At 41.9% G+C, this 20813-nt stretch overlaps 2 protein-coding genes across 4 annotated transcripts in view; one reads left to right on the top strand and one right to left on the bottom strand.

The window, feature by feature from the left end:
- Window positions 1–1485: 1485 nt before the first annotated feature.
- ncam3 (neural cell adhesion molecule 3) lies at window positions 1486–18829 on the top strand. Of its 3 annotated transcripts, none has more exons than XM_061217391.1 (16): window positions 1486–1656; window positions 4128–4199; window positions 4554–4754; window positions 6126–6293; window positions 6971–7108; window positions 7351–7468; window positions 8442–8596; window positions 9608–9741; window positions 10280–10415; window positions 11354–11521; window positions 12744–12863; window positions 14513–14640; window positions 14963–15134; window positions 16480–16678; window positions 17128–17241; window positions 18122–18829. In XM_061217391.1, the coding sequence occupies exons 1-16, from the start codon at window positions 1572–1574 to the stop codon at window positions 18159–18161; spliced, it is 2148 nt and encodes a 715-aa protein (XP_061073375.1). In that variant the 5' UTR covers window positions 1486–1571; the 3' UTR covers window positions 18162–18829. The 3 variants fall into 3 exon arrangements, with proteins under 3 accessions (XP_061073375.1, XP_061073385.1, XP_061073394.1); XM_061217401.1 differs by having other exon boundaries at window positions 6126–6248; XM_061217410.1 differs by lacking the exon at window positions 17128–17241.
- Window positions 18830–19984: 1155 nt separating this feature from the next.
- LOC133137230 (IgGFc-binding protein-like) overlaps window positions 19985–20813 on the bottom strand; it is a 30779-nt gene continuing 29950 nt past the window's right edge. The window contains exon 18 of the mRNA XM_061255408.1: window positions 19985–20445. Within this exon, the coding sequence (XP_061111392.1) occupies window positions 20155–20445 (291 nt within the window). The 3' untranslated portion in view covers window positions 19985–20154. The remainder of the gene's footprint in view (window positions 20446–20813) is intronic.

Raw genomic sequence — 20813 nt, forward strand, 5'->3', positions numbered from 1 at the left:
TTATGTTGGTTGATGTGAACATTACCTGAGGGTCCTGGCTTGTATCGGCATGATTTCATGCATTTCACTGCTGCCACACAATTAATTGATTAGACAATGGCATGAATAAGTAGGTGTACAGACTTCTAGCAATTTTTCTACATAAAATACCTCATAAAATAGAAATTCCAAAATACACTAACAAGAACCTTCTGTAATTCCCCAGCTATTTTGGTTAAGAAGCATCAAGCTACATTTGGTAGCGATCGATAAATTAAATTGTCTTCACTGTCCAGCGACAAAGTATTTATTCAATATACACAATTATTCGCTGATTTATTGATTGAATAGCAGGTTGTTTGTACATGAAAACTATTAATTTCTGGTTTAAAATTCAAGAGGCTTTATGACATGGGGTCTGGTGACACGAGCTTCAACACTACGGCTCAATTAATCGCTACTGGTGATCCTGGAAAACTGGGAAACCAATGTACAGGCAGAAAATAAAATCGAGGGGCTCGTTCAACATGAAAAGAAAAAAAGGTTGCAGGAAGTCTGTATGCGAAATTTGCATCTTCACACGTGATTTGTATATTTTCACACATTATTGGCTTTTTTCCACACCTGAACTACATTTTACAAATGCAAAAACAAAACATTGAAATCACGCATGAAGCACGACTGAATTGAAATATAAACCACAAATTTCACATGTGAAAACAAAACAGGCGACTTGAAAAAAATAGTTACCCTTTTCCACTTTCATCTTATAAATGCGATTATTTTATAGCTCACTCGTGTACTCTTCGCATGTTGGGTGTTCATGTGAGGGAGACAAAAGATGAAACAAGGATGCTTATACCATACTATAAGGATGCTTAATTTCGCATCGAAGTATGGTTTGTGGGAGAGAGAACTGAAACAATGTAGGACAGCTTTTCTTCCAAATTCTCCTGGGACATAAACTGTTCAATGACTAATTGTGTCTTTGCACGCCATCATTACAGGTGAGTCAAATAATAGATATGACTATATGGCATCAAATCTCTCGCTAAGAATTTTATCAAATGTTTTATCAAGCTAGGTTGCAGAGCGCGTTATAAAAGCTAAATGTGCCAGAATTTGTCAAATTTTGCTTCTCTAATTTACAATTTTAGTCCGAACGCAGTAGTGGAAATTTTTAAATTTTAAATTTAAATTAAAAAACGTTTTACTGTTGTATTTGAGGTTCAGCGTGATATTCAATAGGAACAATGACCACACGATAAGAATATCGTCTTCCAAGTCCCGAGAGAGCTCCAAGATCCGTTCATCCGGTGTTGGTGGTTGGATTGGCGGGGGGCGCGGTGGCGCCTGCGAGGGAAGGGTATTTTTATTCATCTTTCCCGGTGGAGGATTTGAACCGAAAATTTAAGGGGGGGGGGGGAGTGGACGTGCAAAGATTTTGGAGATTGTGGGATTCCTGTCTGCTCTGTTTTCTGCCTATAAAACTGCCGTGTGCATGCCGTTACCCTGTTATCTCTCGGTGGTTTGTTCGCCACAGGTGTCACGGACGAAAAACCCTTGAGTGAATACATTGCATTGCCGCATCAATGGCTGAGGTTCGACTATCGTTTGACTTCGTTGTTGTATTGTTGTTACAGCTGTCATTATGTGCTAGGCCTTCACAATTGCAAGGTAAATATGAATAGTTCTGTTATTTTGTTCTGTGTTATGTGTTGCTTGTTCCCACACATACTTTTGGTTGATATTGATTTGTTACTTCTTCTGCGAAAATCGATAATGTGGGTTATAGATGACATACCTTTCTGTTTCCATATTTTAATCTCATAACATCATCACAATATAATGAGGACCAGGGTTTGTCTTTTATAGATTTTATAAGTCTGATTGATGTTTCTGTGCCATTTCGTAGGTGTAATGTAGAATTTTATTATGAAATACTGGTTATCTCAAGAATCAGTATTTTTTTAATTTTTTCTATTTACCAAAACTAAGTTCTTGCTTTTGAGACAAAAAAAGGCTTGCGTTTCAGCCTAAAAAAACATATTGATGTGTACTGTGGTAGGTAACATACCTATTGCGATCCTGACTGTGATGGGGTTGAATAACTGAAATTGGGAGTTCACCAGAATGAGCAGCGTGTGCCTTCGGTATTAATGCTCACTATACTAACAGATCTCAAAGATTCAAGGAATACGAACAAGTGATCTGAATGAAGCCGATGTTGTTCTTGGACTGGGTATCATGACTATAGAATATAATATCAAGGAATCATGTTTCTGCTTGGATTTGCTGATGGAATTTTAAATAGCCGCCCCATTGTTGGATAAAGGTTTCAGACATTAACCTCTTTTTTTGTGCCGATGGTGGTAGTGGTGGTCTTCATTCCCCTTCAGAAGTGAAAGACCAGGTCAGGTGGTGGTACTCTGTTGCCACTTTTTGATGCATTGCTGAAAATGTTGAGGATGCAAAGAGGATGGGGATGGATGTTATGAATATGGCATGTGAGAAGGTACATTTTAAGCAGTGCTGTGGCTTTGGGAATGTGGACGGTGGAATTTTCATGAATGTCAACTGGAATCCCATTGCAAAAACATATTAAAATGTTATTACTGACGGCACTGCTGCAACATTGATGTTATCGTGCATTGCTATTCTGTGTTATTTATTCGTCAATCTTTAAGATTGTAGGGACATTGAGATTATTTATTTTTGTATTGTGTGACTCTAGTCACAGCTTAGGTTTGTGATGGCTGGTTAACTGTATTGTATAGGAATATGTTTGTTTGAAACACCTGACAGACAAAACCAAAATATAGCCCTTTTGACTATGAGCTCAACATAACTGCCCTCTTCCTGCTCTCTCTGTCTCTCTCTCACCCTCTTTCCTCACTCTCTTCCTGCTCTATATCTCTCACACTCAATCTCTCCCATACTCTTTCCCTCACTCAATCTCTCTTTCTCACACTTACCCTCGCTCTCTCTCTGTCTCACACTCTTTCCTTCGCTCTCTATCTTTCTCTCTTTCACCCTCTTTCCCTCACTCTCTCTATCTCTCTTACCCTCTTTCCTCACTCTCTCTATCTCTCTCACCCTCTTTCCCTCACTCTCTCTATCTCTCTCTCACCCTTTTTCCCTCTCTCTCTCTGTCATTGAGGGCCAATTCCAGCCAGAATACAGGAAGAACTAGAGTGTCATTCAGGAAAACGTCCCTTTGCCAAACACTGAGAGCAAAGCCCCAGAGAGCTATTTATGCTATTATTATTTATAAAAAAAAAAAACATACACAAATGCACAAACACATGCACACGCACACACGCGCGCGCACACACGTACACATGCACACACACACACATGCACACACACATGCACACGCGCACACACGCATGCACTCACACGCACACATACATGCACATATGCACACACACATGGACATACATACATGAACCCACACACATGCATGCACATACACACACACATGCATACCCACATGTACACACACGCACACACATACATACACACGCACACATACAAACACACATGAACCCACATGCACGCATGCACATACACACACACATACGCACACACATGCATACACACACACATACGCACACACATGCACATATACATACAGACACACACATGCACACACACATGCACAGACATGTGCACACACGCACATACACACTCACATACATGCACACACACACATACGCACATACACATGCACATGCACACACACGCACGCATGCACATACACACACACACATGCACAGACACACACACATGCACACACACGCCCACACAGACACAGTAACTGAGTATTAGTTCAGGCAATAGGGCATAATTGAGGACATTTATGAGTAAAATGGCATATTATTAAGACCATTTCAGATCACCAGCTCCATGACCAGACTCACCAGACCCAATTCATAATGGATCACAATGGCCATTTTGTTTAGGTGAAAACGAAACCTTTTCGCTAATGAGATTTCATCAGCATACATATAGTAAATATTGCATTTCTTACTGATCCTCATCTGTCTCAGATTATGATTTATTTTAGGCATTGGATATTGAATATTGAAGGCGAAATGAACCAGTGAACATTAGCTCATGCACTGTTTTTTGTGTTTCCTTCCCAGCAACTGAACTGAAGATTATTCCCAATACTGAAGACATTGCGATGGAAAGCAACCACATGCTTCTCTGCAAAGGTTTGTGTGCATCGCTGAAATCCAAAGCTCTCCATGACATAGGCTATGAATTAATCTGGTATTCAATTATTTATGACTGTTCTCATTGCATTTGTGTAAATAATTTGTGCACAATACATTGTAACACAACGAACAGAGTAGATAGACGTGCGTGTGCATGTCACTTTGGAGCAATGCTGTGATATAAAATAAATAAAAACCTAATAATCATAATGTATGTTTGTTTGCAGAGGCATTGTCCTATGGAGCAGTTCTGCGCATTTGTCTTATTATTTAATTTGGCAGAACGTGAGATCTAGCATTACAGTGTTCTCTCAGCATAACCCTGCACATCTATACTTATGTACCCCACAGCCGAGACTGAGGGGAGAATGTCATGGCGTAAAAACGGAGAGGAGATAGATGAGAGACGTTTGGAGATTGAAATTGTTGACGAGGCTTCATTGAAACTCACCATCCCTAAAGTCAGGATTGAGGATTCCGGGACTTACACCTGCCACAGCGATTTTGATGATGGCAAAACTGCAACTAAGAAAATCGACCTCCACGTTTACCGTAAGACAGCTCTATCCGGTGCCCTTTCCTTCAGATGACAATTTATGTGTCATCAGAGGGTGTGTAAAGGAAACATTACTATTACTGACCTTTGTAATTGTTTTTTTCTTTTTTGTGCAGACAATATTGCCGATTGTTGATAGCTTCTCAAACAGACAAACACGTTAACATACATGTAAACAGCATTTACATTTAAGTAGTATTTAAATTTTAAGTCACAGCTTGCATTATTATATATACATCCTATTTATAGAGGTGGATATTTACTGGTGTAGTGGAGGGTAAGCACCTTGCGCAAGGTTACAAAGGCGGACCAGGCAATCAAACTGTTTGCAAGTTATACGTTAAGCTCTACCATGTTTCCCGAAACGTTCTTAGCTAAGTATACCTTCTGTACGTCGTACTTTCATATGGTTGGTCTGGACCACTCTTAGCTGTACCTTAGCGATGGTGTCAGCTCACTCCGCTAGTGGCCACCACTGTTACGCCCGCAAGCCTCTGAAATCAGCTGTTGCTTTTAGTTACATCTCAATCTGTTAAGCAATATGTACACTAATAACTCTACAGTTGAAGTCAGCTAATAATATTACTAAAATGCCACATTAATGGGATTAATGGGGTTGTACATTACGAAGGATGCATGTTGGACCTTACATGTTACATGTTGAACATGTTGCCTAATTGCCTTTTAAATGATATTTATAAACTGACGATTTTCCATTCTCTCTGTGGGCTGGTGCGATGGTTAACCATTTCTTTCTTTCTTTGTTTTGTTGGACACCATGTCGGTTGTTTCGTGTTGGTGGGTTTTGCTTGTTGGAGCACTTTTATTGAAAATGACAAAGACAAAGATATTAAAATAATTTCAATAATTATTTACCAGATAGACTGATACCAGAATCTAAGGTGTCGGGTTCTTGCACCCATTTGGTGAAAATTCTATATAAAGTTGGATAATTCAGTTTCTAAGTTTTTAATTCTATAAAGTCCCCACCAGTCGAGATGAATGCAATATTTTAAAGTATTCCTGAATGTTTTATTCATGGTGTTTTATGCATGGAGTGAATCCTGGATTATTCGATGGGCCTAGTAACGTCGCACGTAGAAGCTATGCCTTAAGCAACCTCCTAAGGGATAGTTCGGGTAACACATGTAGAAAAGTAAACAACTTCAGTAAGGTATACCTTTCGAGTCTTTGTAAAAAGCTAAGAGACCCCGTTATCAGGAAACGCGGCCCTGATGCTTTTATCCACTAAGCTGTGGACCATCCCATAAAGCACCTTGTACTTATTATTTTATATCGTTTCTCTTTCTTCTCCCTTTCATACCGCTCACCCATCTCCCCCCCCTCTCCCCTCTGTCTTTGTGCAGAGAGGCCAACGTTTGGCAGTACGCTAACCTACCACGAGTTCCTGGAGGGTCAGAATGCAGTGCTGCCCTGCGCTGCCACCGGCCTGCCCGCAGTGGAAGTTAAATGGCGGAAAGCGACTGATGGTAGGGGTCTGGACATCGCAGCGGCAGCCTCTGCCGTCATGTGTGGTATGGGGGTCTTCTCATGTTCCTGCTCCTGGGGCTGTCTGTAGGGGCATGCTGAGGTGTCGATGGTGGGCACACTGGTGAGGGTGTGACTGGTCACCGATTCATCACGAATCGGGAGATGTTTCTCTCCCCCCCAATTGGCGACGGGGATGGGGAACATCTCTGTTGACTCTGTTGACTGTTATGAGCGGATGTTTCCTGGTTGAGAACAAGACCAGACCAAATAGGGTACTGTTTGGGGGTGGGGCTCCCTCTGTGGCCACCTAGTGGTGAAATGAGTCATTGCCACTGAGGAGTCGCTTGCTCACTCAGTGCGGGCCGAGAAAGGGATATTAGCGTCTACAAAACAGTCCTGCCTCTTTATGTAAACACCACCATTGGTGCCCTTGGAGAGAGAATGGCCTGGATTCAATCACAATTCATTTTAAACTTTGACCTACAATTAAATGAAAGTGCTAGTTTGATAAGTTGATGGATGAATTTGCCAAATTGCATTCATGAAGGAAGGTAAAAAACGAACACTTTCCTGTCATTTTTGAGCGAAATTCAGAAAGGTTGTTGACTGAATCCATGCCAGTATGCTTTTTAAAGCTTAATTTTTTATTAAAAGCATGTGTGATGAAGGTTCGACGGTGGTGCTGATGTGCCCGTCCACCATGTCATGTGTCCCTGTGCAGAGCGAATTACTGTGCTGCCAGACAATAGCCTGAATATCACCAAAATCGGACGCAAGCAACACGGGAACTACTACTGCATAGCCACCATCAAGAACCGCCAAATTTCTGAGGAGCTAGCCATTTCAGTTGTTGTCAATGGTAAGATGCAGAGAGTGAACCAAAACTATGGTCATTAATATCATTAATTACTTTTGAGATGTTATATTCCATGTAATAATAAATTAACAATGGAAGATCGCACTTACAGGACATGCAGGGCAGCCATTTTGGCTCAAATATAAGGTGGGCTGGCTAAAGTGGGACTTCAACTACTATCTCTTTTTGTAGTGTGCCCTTCCTCCTCCAAACACATTACATATGCACTGTGCTTGTCTTTCTAGTACCTCCGACTGCTGAAATTCACCAGAAGGAGAAAAAGGTCCTAGCAGGACCCAGAACCAATGTGACTATATCCTGCCTGGTCACTGGAGTGCCCACTCCGAATATCTCATGGACCAGGTGACTACACTCAGCCTACGTGAGCCACAGCTGTCTGCGGTGCACCACTACTGGGGCAGTGGCAAACTGGACATGTCACTTCCAGCTTGCATTCCTACGTGGGGGTTCTGCTGCATGTTGTACCCCTGAGTAAAGTACTTTGGGGGCTGGCCTAAAATTGGGGCCTGGGTGCCTACGGGTGTACAGATGAGCCACCCTGACCTGCTATCAAATCTGGACTTATTCAGTGGCCAATAACAGGGAGAGCTCCGTTAGCTAGGATCTGTTGCTCTCTAGTGACTGACTGTGCTCTGCTTGCTAAAGCTGCCCATGAACTGTGTTCCTCCAACTCCAAGCTTCAAAGGAATCGTGAAAAGACACAGCTGATGACATTGTCTAGACTGCTGTAGCATGAGAGATTGTAGTATGCACACTGCAAAAAATAAGTCTCAACAAGTTTAAGCCTTATATTTAGACATAAAACCTTATTTGTATTACCCTTTAGCTAAATACGAAATATTACCAATGAGGTCAGATACTCATTTAAATATTTGCCTATGGGAAATAAGAAAAGTTCACTTTTCCACCAAACAGTTGGCTTAACGTAAAATAAGCTAATATCTGAGAAATAAGCTAATTGAGAGAAGAAAACAACATTTAAGTCATAAACAAGTCAATAAAACACTTGTTCGGTCAGTCTTTTTCCGCAGTGTACATACCATAAGTGGAAATATATGTTAATTATAATGTGAATGTGTGAATATAATGGGCAGTCTGTGTTTTTCATGTTTTGGCGTGTGTTTTGCTGTATTTACGCGCCCGTCTATGTCTCAGTGCAGTGCTAATCTAGCGTGCCATCCTGTGTCTCCCAGACAATCCTCTCACTTCCTCCTCCTCCTCCCTCGTTATCTGTCTGACGTTAATGTGCTGTAGCGCCAAAATGGCTCGTCGGTCTTCGCTCCCTGCCTCGCTCACAGTTCCCTGTGCTCCGCAGCCCACCAATGTCGGATGACTCCCGCTACAAGTTCAATTCGGACAGAAGCGAGCTGACCATTCCCGCAGTGGTCAGGAGCGACTTTGGCGAGTACGCGTGTGTCGCCAAGAATAAGATTGGAGAGAGTCGGGCTAACTTTGTGCTCGACGTCACAGGTATAAATCTTTGGAAGTCTTCTCATCGTTTTTTTTTTTTTTTTTTTTTTTTTTGTGAATCCAAAATTTCATGCATTTATTCAGCAAACTACTCCTCAAAGTGTATGCTTAATTGCTTAAGTACGCTTTTAACTAAATCTCAGGTACTGTACTTACACTTTCCTTTCCAGAAGTAAACTCAGATCATTGTTTTGAAATACTTTGCATTTAGGATGCACAGTTTAGAAGTTAATATATGGGGATGGCATACTTAAAGAAGAATCGCAGGAAATACTTGAAGTATATTGAAAATAGGCTAATTTTGTTTTATAAATCACTTATATATATGCTTAAAATATATTCTAAAATACACAAACATTTATTTACTACTTTTTTGTAAGGCGCATGTTATTTTCTTTATTCGGGCTTGAGATAATGAAGGCTTAGGAAGAGTTCATGTATTCAGGTGATTCTGGTGCTCAGGCCGAGACGCACTTTAAGGTGCGGACACGGCGTTCCCCAGTGTTTACACCGTTAACCTTCACAAAGTCCACCAACCGCTGCTGAACACTGCAGCCACACTCTGTCAAACTGACACATCCCAATTTAAATTGAAATAACATGATACAACAAGATCATCCCTTGGTGTAAGAGGGTAAGGTCCTCTTTCGAAAGTGTTTATTTAATAAAGATACCAAATTTAGAAGCCCATGTCCTCGTAAACGGAACCGGCTGAGAAGTGTGCAACTCCCAGGTCATGAATCCTTGCATCTACAGTGACATCATACCTCCCCCTAGTGGCAGCTAAAAGAATATATCTACTTTATCAGCGTAAATGTGCAGTCCAGCTCGTTCACATATTGTTCAAGTTCAACAGAAAGCGAAAAATGTTTGGTGTGCGTGCACCACTTGAAAAAACAAGATTATTAAAGAAGAATAGTTTTAGTTTTGGGTGTTGGATGTAGACCAGTCTCAATGCAGCAATTCCTGGATCCATCAGGGAAAATAAAAACTTTTTTTTCTGTACTTCAGTGCATCCAACGGTGTCCTTGAACAAGGCTGTCATGGTGGTGGAGTCTGGGAAGAATGCCTCTGTGACCTGTGAAGGCTCTGGACACCCCCCTCCAAAATTTCACTGGGTTCAGAAAGGCACCAACGTGAAACTGGTAAGACCACACCGTCTTCTCTTCATTGTCATCTGAGATTTTCATCGAATGAGTAAACAAAAAATGTATGTTAGCTGTACAGTATGAGTAATTCTGACAACACAGGCATATTCTAGTTAACACGGTTTAGCCTAGGAGCATTATTAAATCCCCCAAGCATTATTAACTCCCATCTCCAGGACAGGCACGCCCACCTTTAATGTAGCACAATGAAACAGTGGCAGTCCATGGAGCTGTGTGAAAGAGGCGTGTTTTTGAAGCACAGAAGATATCCAGGCAAACACAAATTAAATACACATTTTTTTTGAGGGATAAATAAAACACAATAACATTGCTTATTAAGTTTTTGTTTGTTGGTTTGTTTGTTTTGTTGTTGTTGTTTTTTTTTTATTTGCCTGCAACTGATTTTTCACCAAGTTAGACAAGGCTGTCTCCATGCCTTTGCCTGGTTTCTGTTGCCGGGCAACTCCTGCTTTGTCTTCTTCATGTATGCTGGCTGGCAGGGTGAGCATCCCTGTGTGAATCCCTGTGTGTTTAGACCTCCAGCAGTGTCCGAGTGAGGGCTGTGGGACCCACCCTGGGGTTTGGGGAGGTACAGCCCTCAGATGGAGGTGTGTATACCTGTGTGGGCAGCAATGATGTTGGGAACGACACTCAAGACTTCAGCCTGGAGAGTAAGTCTGAACCCCCCCCCCCACACTCTCTCTCCCCTCTCTCTCTCTCTCTCTCTCTCTCTCTCTCTCTCAACATCAGTACTGAGTTCCCAATGAAAATGACACCACTGTTGCATTCAGAACATTGCTTAAACTTTAACTTGTGTTGAGTTATAAAACAGTGTGGTTTTTTTCCAATGTATATCAAACTTTTCTGCATTTTGTAAGACCAGGGCTGTGACCATTTACAGAAATGTTTCATCTGACATAGTTGCTGGATGTGGAATAATGGGGGCTTCAGATTCCTTTGAAATAACTCAAAAATGCGACACTCTGCATACTTTAATCACTCATCTTCTGTTTTTCCTCCTTCAACCCTTCTCCTCTGTCCTGTTCTCTTCCTCCCTGCTCCCTGCTGCCTCTGTCATCTCTCCTTTTTCTTTTTTCCCTCCCTCCTTCTCACTTCTCTCATCTTTCTTCTCTTTATCATTCCCTCTTTGTCACTTTGCCCTTTTCTCTGCTGTCATCACTCCATCGTAAGCAGTGTTTGGATAATTAACTTTGGTCACTTTTGCTCTGTTTCTTTGTTTCTTTGTTCCAAAAAAAATAATAATATTGGCCCTCGTCCTTATCTCTGTTGTACAGGTAGCAGTTGAAATTGTACTTCCCTCTTTCAGCACACTTATCCCTGGTTATGGGTATGCACTTTGTTGTACGTCGCTCTGGATAAGAGCGTCTGCCAAATGCCAATAATGTAATGTAATGTAATGTATTCTCTCCCTCCCTCATTCTCTTTCCCTCTCTCTTCTGTCTTCCCTCCCTCCTTCTCTCTTCTCTCATCTTTCTTCTCTTTATCATTCCCTCTTTGTCACTTCCCTTTTCTCTGCTGTCATCACTCCATCGTATTCTCTCCCGCCCTCATTCTCTTTCCCTCTCTGTTCCTCTCCTCTGTCCTCCAGCCTGGCCAGGCAGCCCGTCTCAAATCAACGTGAGCGCAGGACCTGCTTCAGTGCACTTTCACCTGGACGCCCCCGTGGTGGACGGAGGGACCCCCATCACCCAGTACGTCCTGGAGTGGAGGCAGGATGGCGAGCCCAGCTGGGCCCAGAGAGACGTCCAGGCCACCGGTACAGCCTCACCGCCTTAGTGCTCTGTCCATAGCCCGCTTCGGCTGTCTATTGGAAAGTACAATAGTATTTATTAATTTTTTAGGCCTTTTTCAGCTTTATTGGACAGTATATAGTATAGAGAGACAGGAAGAATGGGGGTGAGAGAGAGGGGAAGACATGCGACAAATGTCAGACGGTCGGATTCGAACCGCCGACATCGCGGCTCGCAATGAGCATGCGGTCAGTGCTCTACAGGCTGCGCCGAGACACCCCTAAAGCACAATAGTATTAATCTGTCATTTTTATTCCTTTACTTTTTTACTTACAACTGTGTAAGTAAATATGTATATTTATGTTCGCTATATGTGTGTTTGCTTATTTTATTCTCATGCATTGTAGTTTTATCGTAAAGTGTTTTTTTGAGACCTATGTTTTTTTTTAGACCAATGCACTCATGAATTTGACTTGACTTGAAAAGCTAGTCACCTCTAATATTAAATTACCTACATGCTAATGCACCTAATGTGTTTCATCTTAATGAGTCTTTGTTGGTTTAATAATGTTTAATAATGTTTTTAATGACCTTTTTTGTTCTATCAGAGTCCTATTTATATTCAAGTTTTACTTGTGGCAAATCACGATTAGCAGAGTGCATAAAAAACCCTGGCTCTGATAACATAAACCTAAGACAAGCAGTAAATACTAATTCTTCATTTTCATCAATGGGTTGTTTGACATCAATTATTATTATTATTAGGCAACTTGAGAAAATAATTTTGCATTGCTGTCCTGACACAGACGGCACGGATGGTGCAGTGGGTAGCACTGCCGCCTCACAGCAAGGAGGTCCTGGGTTCAAATCCCCGTCGGCTGGGGCCTCTCTGTGCGGAGTTTGCATGTTCTCCCCGTGTCTGTGTGGGTTTCCTCCGGGTACTCCGGTTTCCTCCCACAGTCCATGCACGTTAGGCTGATTGGAGAGTCTAAATTGCCCGTAGGTGTGAGTGAATGGTGTGTGTGCCCTGCGATAGACTGGCGACCTGTCCAGGGTGTATTCCTGCCTTTCGCCCAATGTATGCTGGGATAGGCTCCAGCCCCCCTGCGACCCTGATCAGGATAAGCGGGTTGAGATAATGGATGGATGGATGTCCTGACACATACAGAAAAAGGATTCTTTCTCTGTGACGTATTCGGAGAGTGTTGTCTTTGACGTGACTGTGTCTGTTCTGTCTCCTGTGGCCAGAGCCCTTGGTCCTCCCCTCTCTGAAGCCCTACACCTCCTATCATGTCCGCATGGCCGCCAAAAACCGCCTGGGTCAGGGCCAGTTCTCCCGCGAGCACTCCATCCGAACCCTGTCCAAACGTGAGCGTCACACTCAATTCATTCCCCTCTGTTTTTGTTCATTTATCTGCTGCAAAAACAAACTTTTAAATCGGATGTTTTTTTTTTTACTGGGTATTTACTGGGTTTTTACTGGATAACTTGTAGCTGGAAAGTTACTCTTAAAAAGTAGAGTATGTTCTTTTCACATTGTTATTTCTGTGTTATTTTGTCCCTGGAAACCGTGTGACTGTGCTGAGATCAGGTTGAAAGAAGTATCTCTGAATTTCCTCCCCTTGCTAATAATTGTAGAATTTAAGTTAATAGTTTCTTACATTGTGCAAGTCGTATTATGTTTCCAAGATGATAATCAGAGTGTTCCCTTATGAAAAAATGTTACATTTCATACATGAATTTAACATTTTCACAATATTCACATGTACAAAGAAAATGTGTGAACTGGACATTTTCACGTGATTTGCTTTTTTTCCACATGTGACAGAAAATTTCCACATGTGAAAAGAAAATAAGTCACATGAACACATGAAATTAGCATCTGATTGGCTTTTTTCACATTTTGCACATTCCCAATTTGTACGTGCATTAACAAAACATGTGACATGAAATCACATGAAAAATGCATCTTCACATGGAACCTTTTCAAATGTGAACTACAATGTGACTAATCTTTTTTCACTGTGATTATTTACATTGTTCTCATGTGTACTCTCCACATGTTGGAAGTTCACATGTGATTTTCACATGATATTGTTTCATACGGGATGTCATTATACCATTATTGCAGTCATTAGGACTGCTCATTTTTCATGAATATTTCTCACATGAATATGCATTGTCATATGTCTTGACGTGTATTATCTGTTTCTGTTTTTTTATTTTTTCATTTTTTTTATTTTATGAATTTGTGTAAAATCTTCCATTATCACATCACCATGCCCATGACATCACCTGCACCACCCATCACTCGCCACTCCCATCATCTGTCCACGCGATGACCTCGCCCGCCACCGCATCATTCCATTGGCATGCAGAAGGTAAACTAGAGTCATTGTGGGAGCAGGCCAGAGCAGTAGAATCAGACAAAGGGGCCATTGTCACAGCAGGAATGCATGCGAAATCAATACGAGTCCCAAGTCAATACAGCAATAGCTTACAGCCATTTTAGAGCACAGCCACTCATTAAAGGCTGGCATCCACCAGAACAGAGGCATATCTTTGACTGTGGGAGCAGGCCAGAGCAGTAGAATCAGACAAAGGGGCCATTGTCACAGCAGGAATGCATGCGAAACCAGTACCAGTCCCAAGTCAATACAGCAATAGCTTACAGCCATTTTAGAGTGCAGGAAGTTAGGTAATCTATGTTGCCATTTGTAGTTTGATGTTTAGCTGTAGCATACCTGGATCAGTCTTTGACAGATGCAGGTCTGTAGCAGCAGAATACTATGTTCCTGTAGTAGGCCTGTAGTTGCTTTAGACTCATGTATAACTGTAGCAGCCTTGTAGATGCCGTGCAATAATGTTTGGCAGTTGTCTTTGCACTCTGAGGCCTGATCACATTGACATATGCTCGACGCACAACATTCCTGCAAGGTTTTGAAACATTATAAGGCTATGAGCTGTGTTGGAGGGCAGGGCTATCCCAGACTCCTGTGCTTTGTCTGTTCCTCCAGGGGAGCCGGACAGCCCCATCTTGATGGACAGTGAGGTGCAGGTGGAGAAGAACTCAGTCTCCATTCCCATCATGCAGCTGGACGACGGCGGCACAGCCATCATCCACTATGTCGTCCGTTACAGACCCGTGAGTCTAAATAAAGCGACCTGTTCCAATGGTCCAGGGTTGTGTTTCAGCGCTGTCCGGTCTGCAATCCAATCCGGTGCAGTGACCAATCGGGCCCTGGTCTGGTTTTAGATTTCACTCGAAAGAACATCAAAACCTTCAGTTGAGAAAACCAAAAATAATGTTTAGATTTATCCATGAAACAATCTTTTCAGTGTACATTTGAGCATCATGACCTCCCTCACAGTTCACCAATCGCAGCCCTGCTCCACACAGCACTCACCAATCAGAGCTCTTCCCCAGCCACCACTCAATCAATCAGGGTTCACGCTTTGGCCCGCAGGACTCGGAGGATCAGGCCTGGCTGGAGATGCAGCTTCCAGCCAACGCCACAGGGATCCACCTGGCAGGACTGCAGTACAACGCCAGCTACCACCTGGAGGTGGTGGCCGTCAACCCCTTGGGTTCCTCCAGCCCTGCCTACTTCAGCTTCGGAGTGCCCCAGGCCACTGCCGGTACGTGGAAGACACACAGTGGCACAGGGGTGAACTCCTTGCCCTAACCCACACAGAGCAGCACTTCCTGGGCAGCTGACAGGGCTTAACCCTTGTATTGTCTTAAGGGTAAAAAATGACCCGCCACTATGTTTAAGAGCAGAGAAAATATGTTTTTCAACTTGAAATTTTTATGACAAAGTTTGTGATGAGTGACAGCTTGTTTCTGCATGCAAAATAGATTTTGTTTAAAATTCAATTAAGCTGCTTTATTTTAGGGGTTTAGTGAGGGCAGGCAATTTTTTACCCTTTGGACAAGGGAAGTATACAGAATGCTAAGACTACACAAAGAATGCCTTACCCTTCCCATTGTTGGATTCAAGTTTGGGTCAAATTCATGGTCATGTCATGGAGTGTTGTGACTGTACTCTGAATGTGTTCATGCAGCAGGGAGAGGACGCACACGCGGCAACCGTGTGTCTGTCTGTCCTGACTGTGATCACAACACCATCTAACACAATCACAGCCACAGAGCCATTTTTAAAACAGAACATAACAGGAAGCATGAGCCTTGTGCGTGTGCTGCATTCAGCATAGTAAGCAGATAAACCAGTTATTTTATATATCCGTAAGTATTTGGTCAGTGGTACAATTTATGTTCATTTCTCTCTGTACTTTGAAATGAGACTGTAACCTTTAATTTGAGAGTATTCTATATCCCATCCGTGTAGGAATTACATCCCTTTTTATACATAGTCCCCCCATTTCATGGGAACCAACAGCAATTGGACAGTTGGCTTATCAACTGTTTCGGATTAGTCATAATTCAATTGCTTCCTACGTCCTACAGATACTGAAATAAAGCTTTCAGTATCTGGTCTTGATTCTAGGCTTTTGATTGCCTTTGGAGTCTGTTATTGGCAGTTATCAACATTAGGACCATTTCTTGTATAAAAATGGATGTAATTCCTGCACAGATCCCCTGATATGGATCTGCTGTAAATCCTTCAATTTACAGCTGACAGTCTACATTAGCTCTCATTTTAAATCCAAAGTGCCGGGCTACAGAAACAAAAGAACAGAAACGTTACCAAATATTTACAGAGTGCACTGTATGTGTCTTGGTTTGACATATAGAGGAGAAGCAAAGAAATTCTCAGTTCCACAGTAGGAATCTATTTTACTGCAGTTCACAGGATAAATAGTATCATACATGCATGTGATTGCATACATGCAGATTGTGGTAAAAGAAAAAACGTACACAACAGAACCGCATAATAAAAAGCAACATAACCTAAATACCTATGTATACATGTCAGAGGTATCAGTTATCCTCTCTGCCTCTGTCTTTGTCTCTCCACCACAGTCCCAAAGACCACAATGGGTAAAGGAGGGGTGGTAGCAATTGTCCTATTGATCTTCCTGGTGTTGCTTATTGCCGTGGACGCAACCTGTTGCTATGTCAACCGCTGTGGACTGCTGATGTACCTGGCGGTTAAGCTGCTTGGTGAAAAAGCGCCTGGGGTCAAGACTGTAGAGGATGGAAATGGGGAAATCAACATCGTGTAAGAGCATATCCATAACACTGTGTCTGTTTGTTTGTGTGTGTGTGTGTGTGTGTGTGTGTGTGTGTGCGTGCGTGCGCACGTGCATGTACTGTATATGTGTATGTGTGGGTGTGTGTGTGCACACATACTGTATGTGTGCATGTCTGTATGTGTGTGTGTGTGTGTGTGTGTGCGTGCGCACGTGCATGTACTGTATATGTGTTTGTGTGGGTGTGTGTGTGTGTGCACACATACTGTATGTGTGCATGTCTGTATGTGTGTGTGTGTGTGTGTGTGTGTGTGTGTGTGCGCGTGCACACATACTGTATGTGTGCATGTCTATATGTATGTGTGTTTGTGTGTGTGTGTGTGAGCACCGTCCTCTGAGCCCTGCTGTGTGTGTGTTTGTGTGTGTGTGTGTGAGCACCGTCCTCTGAGCCCTGCTGTGTGTGTGTCCTTTAACGCAGAGACGTGAAGTTGAATGGGTTAAGAGCTCAGAGAGGGAGCTTCCCAAAACAGCAGCCGCCGAATGGGGCACAGATGGAGGTCACGAGTGACAAAGCGCCCCTCACCAAATTCGAGTAGGTGCCCCGTCTCAGACGGGTGGAACCAGCTGACAATCCCAAAACAGCTGAGTTCCACAAAAAATGGCAGAGAGAGACAGTTCAGTTCTGTTTGTGGAGGGAAATGGCATTGACGGGCCTTTTATAAACCGGATCTTAATTTATAAACCCGTTAAAATGCATCTTACTTTCACAACACATCAGTACAGCAACCAACCAGGAGAGTTCTCATCGGCCATGGCTTTCCATACTTTTTTTTTCCCCCAAACATGAATTATGTTTCTCATGTTCACATATCACTGCTGAGGTACATGCATTCTTCCAGTGCTTTTACCACAGACCAGCCACTAATTAAAGGCTGGCATCCACCGGAACAGAGGCACATCTTTGACTGGCTGTTTTTGGAGGCTTCTCCCGGTTGTAGATACAATGTGCCTGTATGATGTATGGTGCATAGACGTTCCCATAAGAGACTTGCCAGTTGTAGTAGTTATCCTGATGAAAATAAATATTAAAGCTGTTCAGAATGGGACATGAATATGGCCAGACATCTCAAAACCTGCAGTGAAAAGTGACTTTGTACAAACCGGCTGTCATGCATTTGAAAGGCCTGCGCAAATGCCGTGGCTTTAATGTTAAGCAAGCACGGGGTGGGGGTGGGGTTAGTGTTGAAAATGTATACCTCATCCTGCCATTTTTTGACACCCATTTATTTCTCTCCATTTAAGCAGTGTCCACACAGGCTGTGGTCAGTGAATGTTCGACGACGGTGACTGTGAGAAAGACCCAAAAGGCATCCTGCAGTACGCTGCTACGTGTGCTAACTATATGTTAGCACACGTAGCAGCGGCTTGACCACAGACACCGGTTCCTCCTTAACTGCCGTTCCTCTTTTTAGGAAAGCACCGCCTGCTTGTGGCCCAGCCACTGAGGCTTGAGTGGCTGGAGAGGACGTGCCACTCCGGGTCACCCCACCGCAGACTCACCACAACCAGGACCGAAGGGCTAGAAGCAGAAGCAGAGTGAGGAAAGACAGTGAGAAGAAACGGGTGTGGCTAAGCATGACATTCTTAACAATCTCTTAAGGGCTGGCTGATGTGCGCCCGTTAAAGAGTAACAATTAATGATTTAGTGATTATTGAGGTGTACCGCCACCTCTTCGGACCAGCAGGGTTAAATGGCTCCCTGCAATGTGTGTGTGTGTGTGTGTGTGTGTGTGTGTGTATGTGTGTATATACAGTATGTGTCATTATCCTTAATTTAAAAAACATAAAATAACCATTTAATTTTCCTTTTAGTTGAGGTATACAGTGAAACCTCACTACACAAATCAATTTTGCAGCTAAATGTTGCCTTTCCACAATAGACTCTGAATTAGTATTTTACCGAATAATTTTTGCATTATATTTTTTTTCAATATTTATACATCAAAAATGCAATATTAATAATCCAGTTGTTAATATGATGAGAAAAGCAAAGTCAGAATGCGAGGCTTTGGATTTTTCTTTCTTTTTGATTGCTCTGTACATTTTTTGTATATATTCTTCTCACAAGTTTATATTTTGTTGTAAAAATAAACAACCTACGGCCTTCGTGGAATTTTAAATGTTTTTGAATTTTTTGTATTCGTGGTTTCTCAGCTGTGGTCTTGTCTTGTTGAAATGTCGAAATATATGTTTGCATAAGAGGCAAATAGGCACATAAGCTAATGTTGCTACTTGAACCAAACTTCACTTCACTGGCACAATACTCCAATGTTTCTAAAAGATTATTTAAAATATTTTCATGCTGAAAAATAATGGAAACGCCATTGACAGTGCTGAAATTAGCCCCTGGATGGGGATGGGTGAGAGTGAGATTAGCAGCTCAACATAATTACCCTTGAAGGCATTATGTTGAGCTCTGTTTGGCTGGCTGAAGAGGGGTTTTCCACTAGGTGGCAAGCAAGGTTCTAATTCTAAAATGTCTGACTACTCAGGAGCAGACGCCATTTTGTTTATGGTTTGGTTGGTGATAAAACACTCATTGTGCTAAGGGTGATGGTTGCATTTGTTCAAAGTGAAAACCCTTTCATCACTGGTGCAACACTCCAATAAAATGCCTTTGAAAATAATTAAACTAAATTCATGGTGAAAAATAATGGAAAAATGAAAATTGAAGGAGAAATATCCCACAGTTATTAGGAAGTTTAGGTTAACTCTCAAACAATAATTATAAACAATGGGTGGAATGCATAAATATTCCTTCATTTCACTGTCACTTTCTATGAAGTCTCACAATGCCAGGATGCTGATAATGTTTGACAGCCCAGTGGCCCGGACATGAAAGGCATCACATTAGTCACATAAAAATGTATGTCTGTATCCATTCCTATTAAAAATCCTTCAGAAATCATACAATTTATTGTTCATTTGTAAGTAGGACTGAAGAGTTGTGGAACACATAAACCTGGTTTGATTTGGAACACTGACATTTTTGACCTAAACTCCCAGTGGAGCAGCACCATTGGCTCAGAGGTAGGCCAATGAGGAAAGAGAATAAGTTGAGAAAAGTCTCAATGAAAAACACTAACTTCGGAAATGCATATACTGCACCACAATATACCATGCAATTATCCCTTGTAAGGGCAAGTTAAAAAAAAGTTAATAAAACGTAAATAATAAGTGTAATGTTTCACCCATTTCAGCATTTTCTTTTGAATATCCTTTGTTGAAATTAAATAAATTAAAGAAATTAAAAACAACATTTTGATGCTGGCATAAGAACGCTTTTTTATTAGTGTTTTGAGTATATGTTTTGTTTTTTTTTTTTGTTTTTTTTAACGATTTCATAAAATCATGGTGCTTAGAGAGATTGAATCAGTCATACAGTTCAAGGCACAATGCTAATTTCCATTTAGTAGCCTACAAAATGGAATTAGCAGGTGTGGGGTCAGTCACCGAACAATTTCCAAGCGAACAATTTGCCAAGCAGGTTCTTCATGTTTTTGGTGAAGGCCATGTGGCTCCATTTGATCTTTTGGGGCCCTGGGCGGTGGGAAGCACAGAGACCCCTCACGTGGCTGAGCAGAGATCTGGACACTGTCACCGACATGTCACCTTGAATTCTCAGGGTCACTGCCACTTTCCCATGGTAGAGGATATTTATATCGCGGTCTGTTTTGTTGACCTCAAGCCTTTTTTTCTTTGATACCCATGGCAACGACACTGGCTCATTTTGAACCTGGAGGACAGTTAATGTAGAACAGTATTAGTCTGTGGAAAACTACCATCCCTTACACACATATAATATAATTTAATATACCATACATAGGTAGTCCTTACCTAAATTAATTCATATAGTCCACAGCAATGTAATATTTTGCCATCTCAATGCAGCAATAGTTTGTACAGTTGCCAATATACTCTGATTGCTATATATGTAATATATTGCACATAGTAATAATATACTTATTTATATTTTCAAATGTATTCCATTTCTCTAAGGGATTGACAGCTGGATTATATGCATGCACAATCAAACACACACGCACATACTGTACATATCTACCATTAATAATCAAAGTAAAAATACAATATTAATGCTTTTCA

The sequence above is a fragment of the Conger conger genome, chromosome 1, assembly GCF_963514075.1.
Source record: "Conger conger chromosome 1, fConCon1.1, whole genome shotgun sequence".
Lineage (NCBI taxonomy): Eukaryota > Metazoa > Chordata > Actinopteri > Anguilliformes > Congridae > Conger > Conger conger.

Coding starts and splice junctions, on each gene's coding strand:
- ncam3 (XM_061217391.1), top strand. CDS start 1,572: ATGGCTGAGGTTCGACTATCGTTTGACTTCGTTGTTGTATTGTTGTTA. Junction 6,294..6,970: donor AGCCTCTGCCGTCATGTGTG/GTATGGGGGTCT, acceptor GTCCCTGTGCAG/AGCGAATTACTGTGCTGCCA. Junction 8,597..9,607: donor CTTTGTGCTCGACGTCACAG/GTATAAATCTTT, acceptor TCTGTACTTCAG/TGCATCCAACGGTGTCCTTG.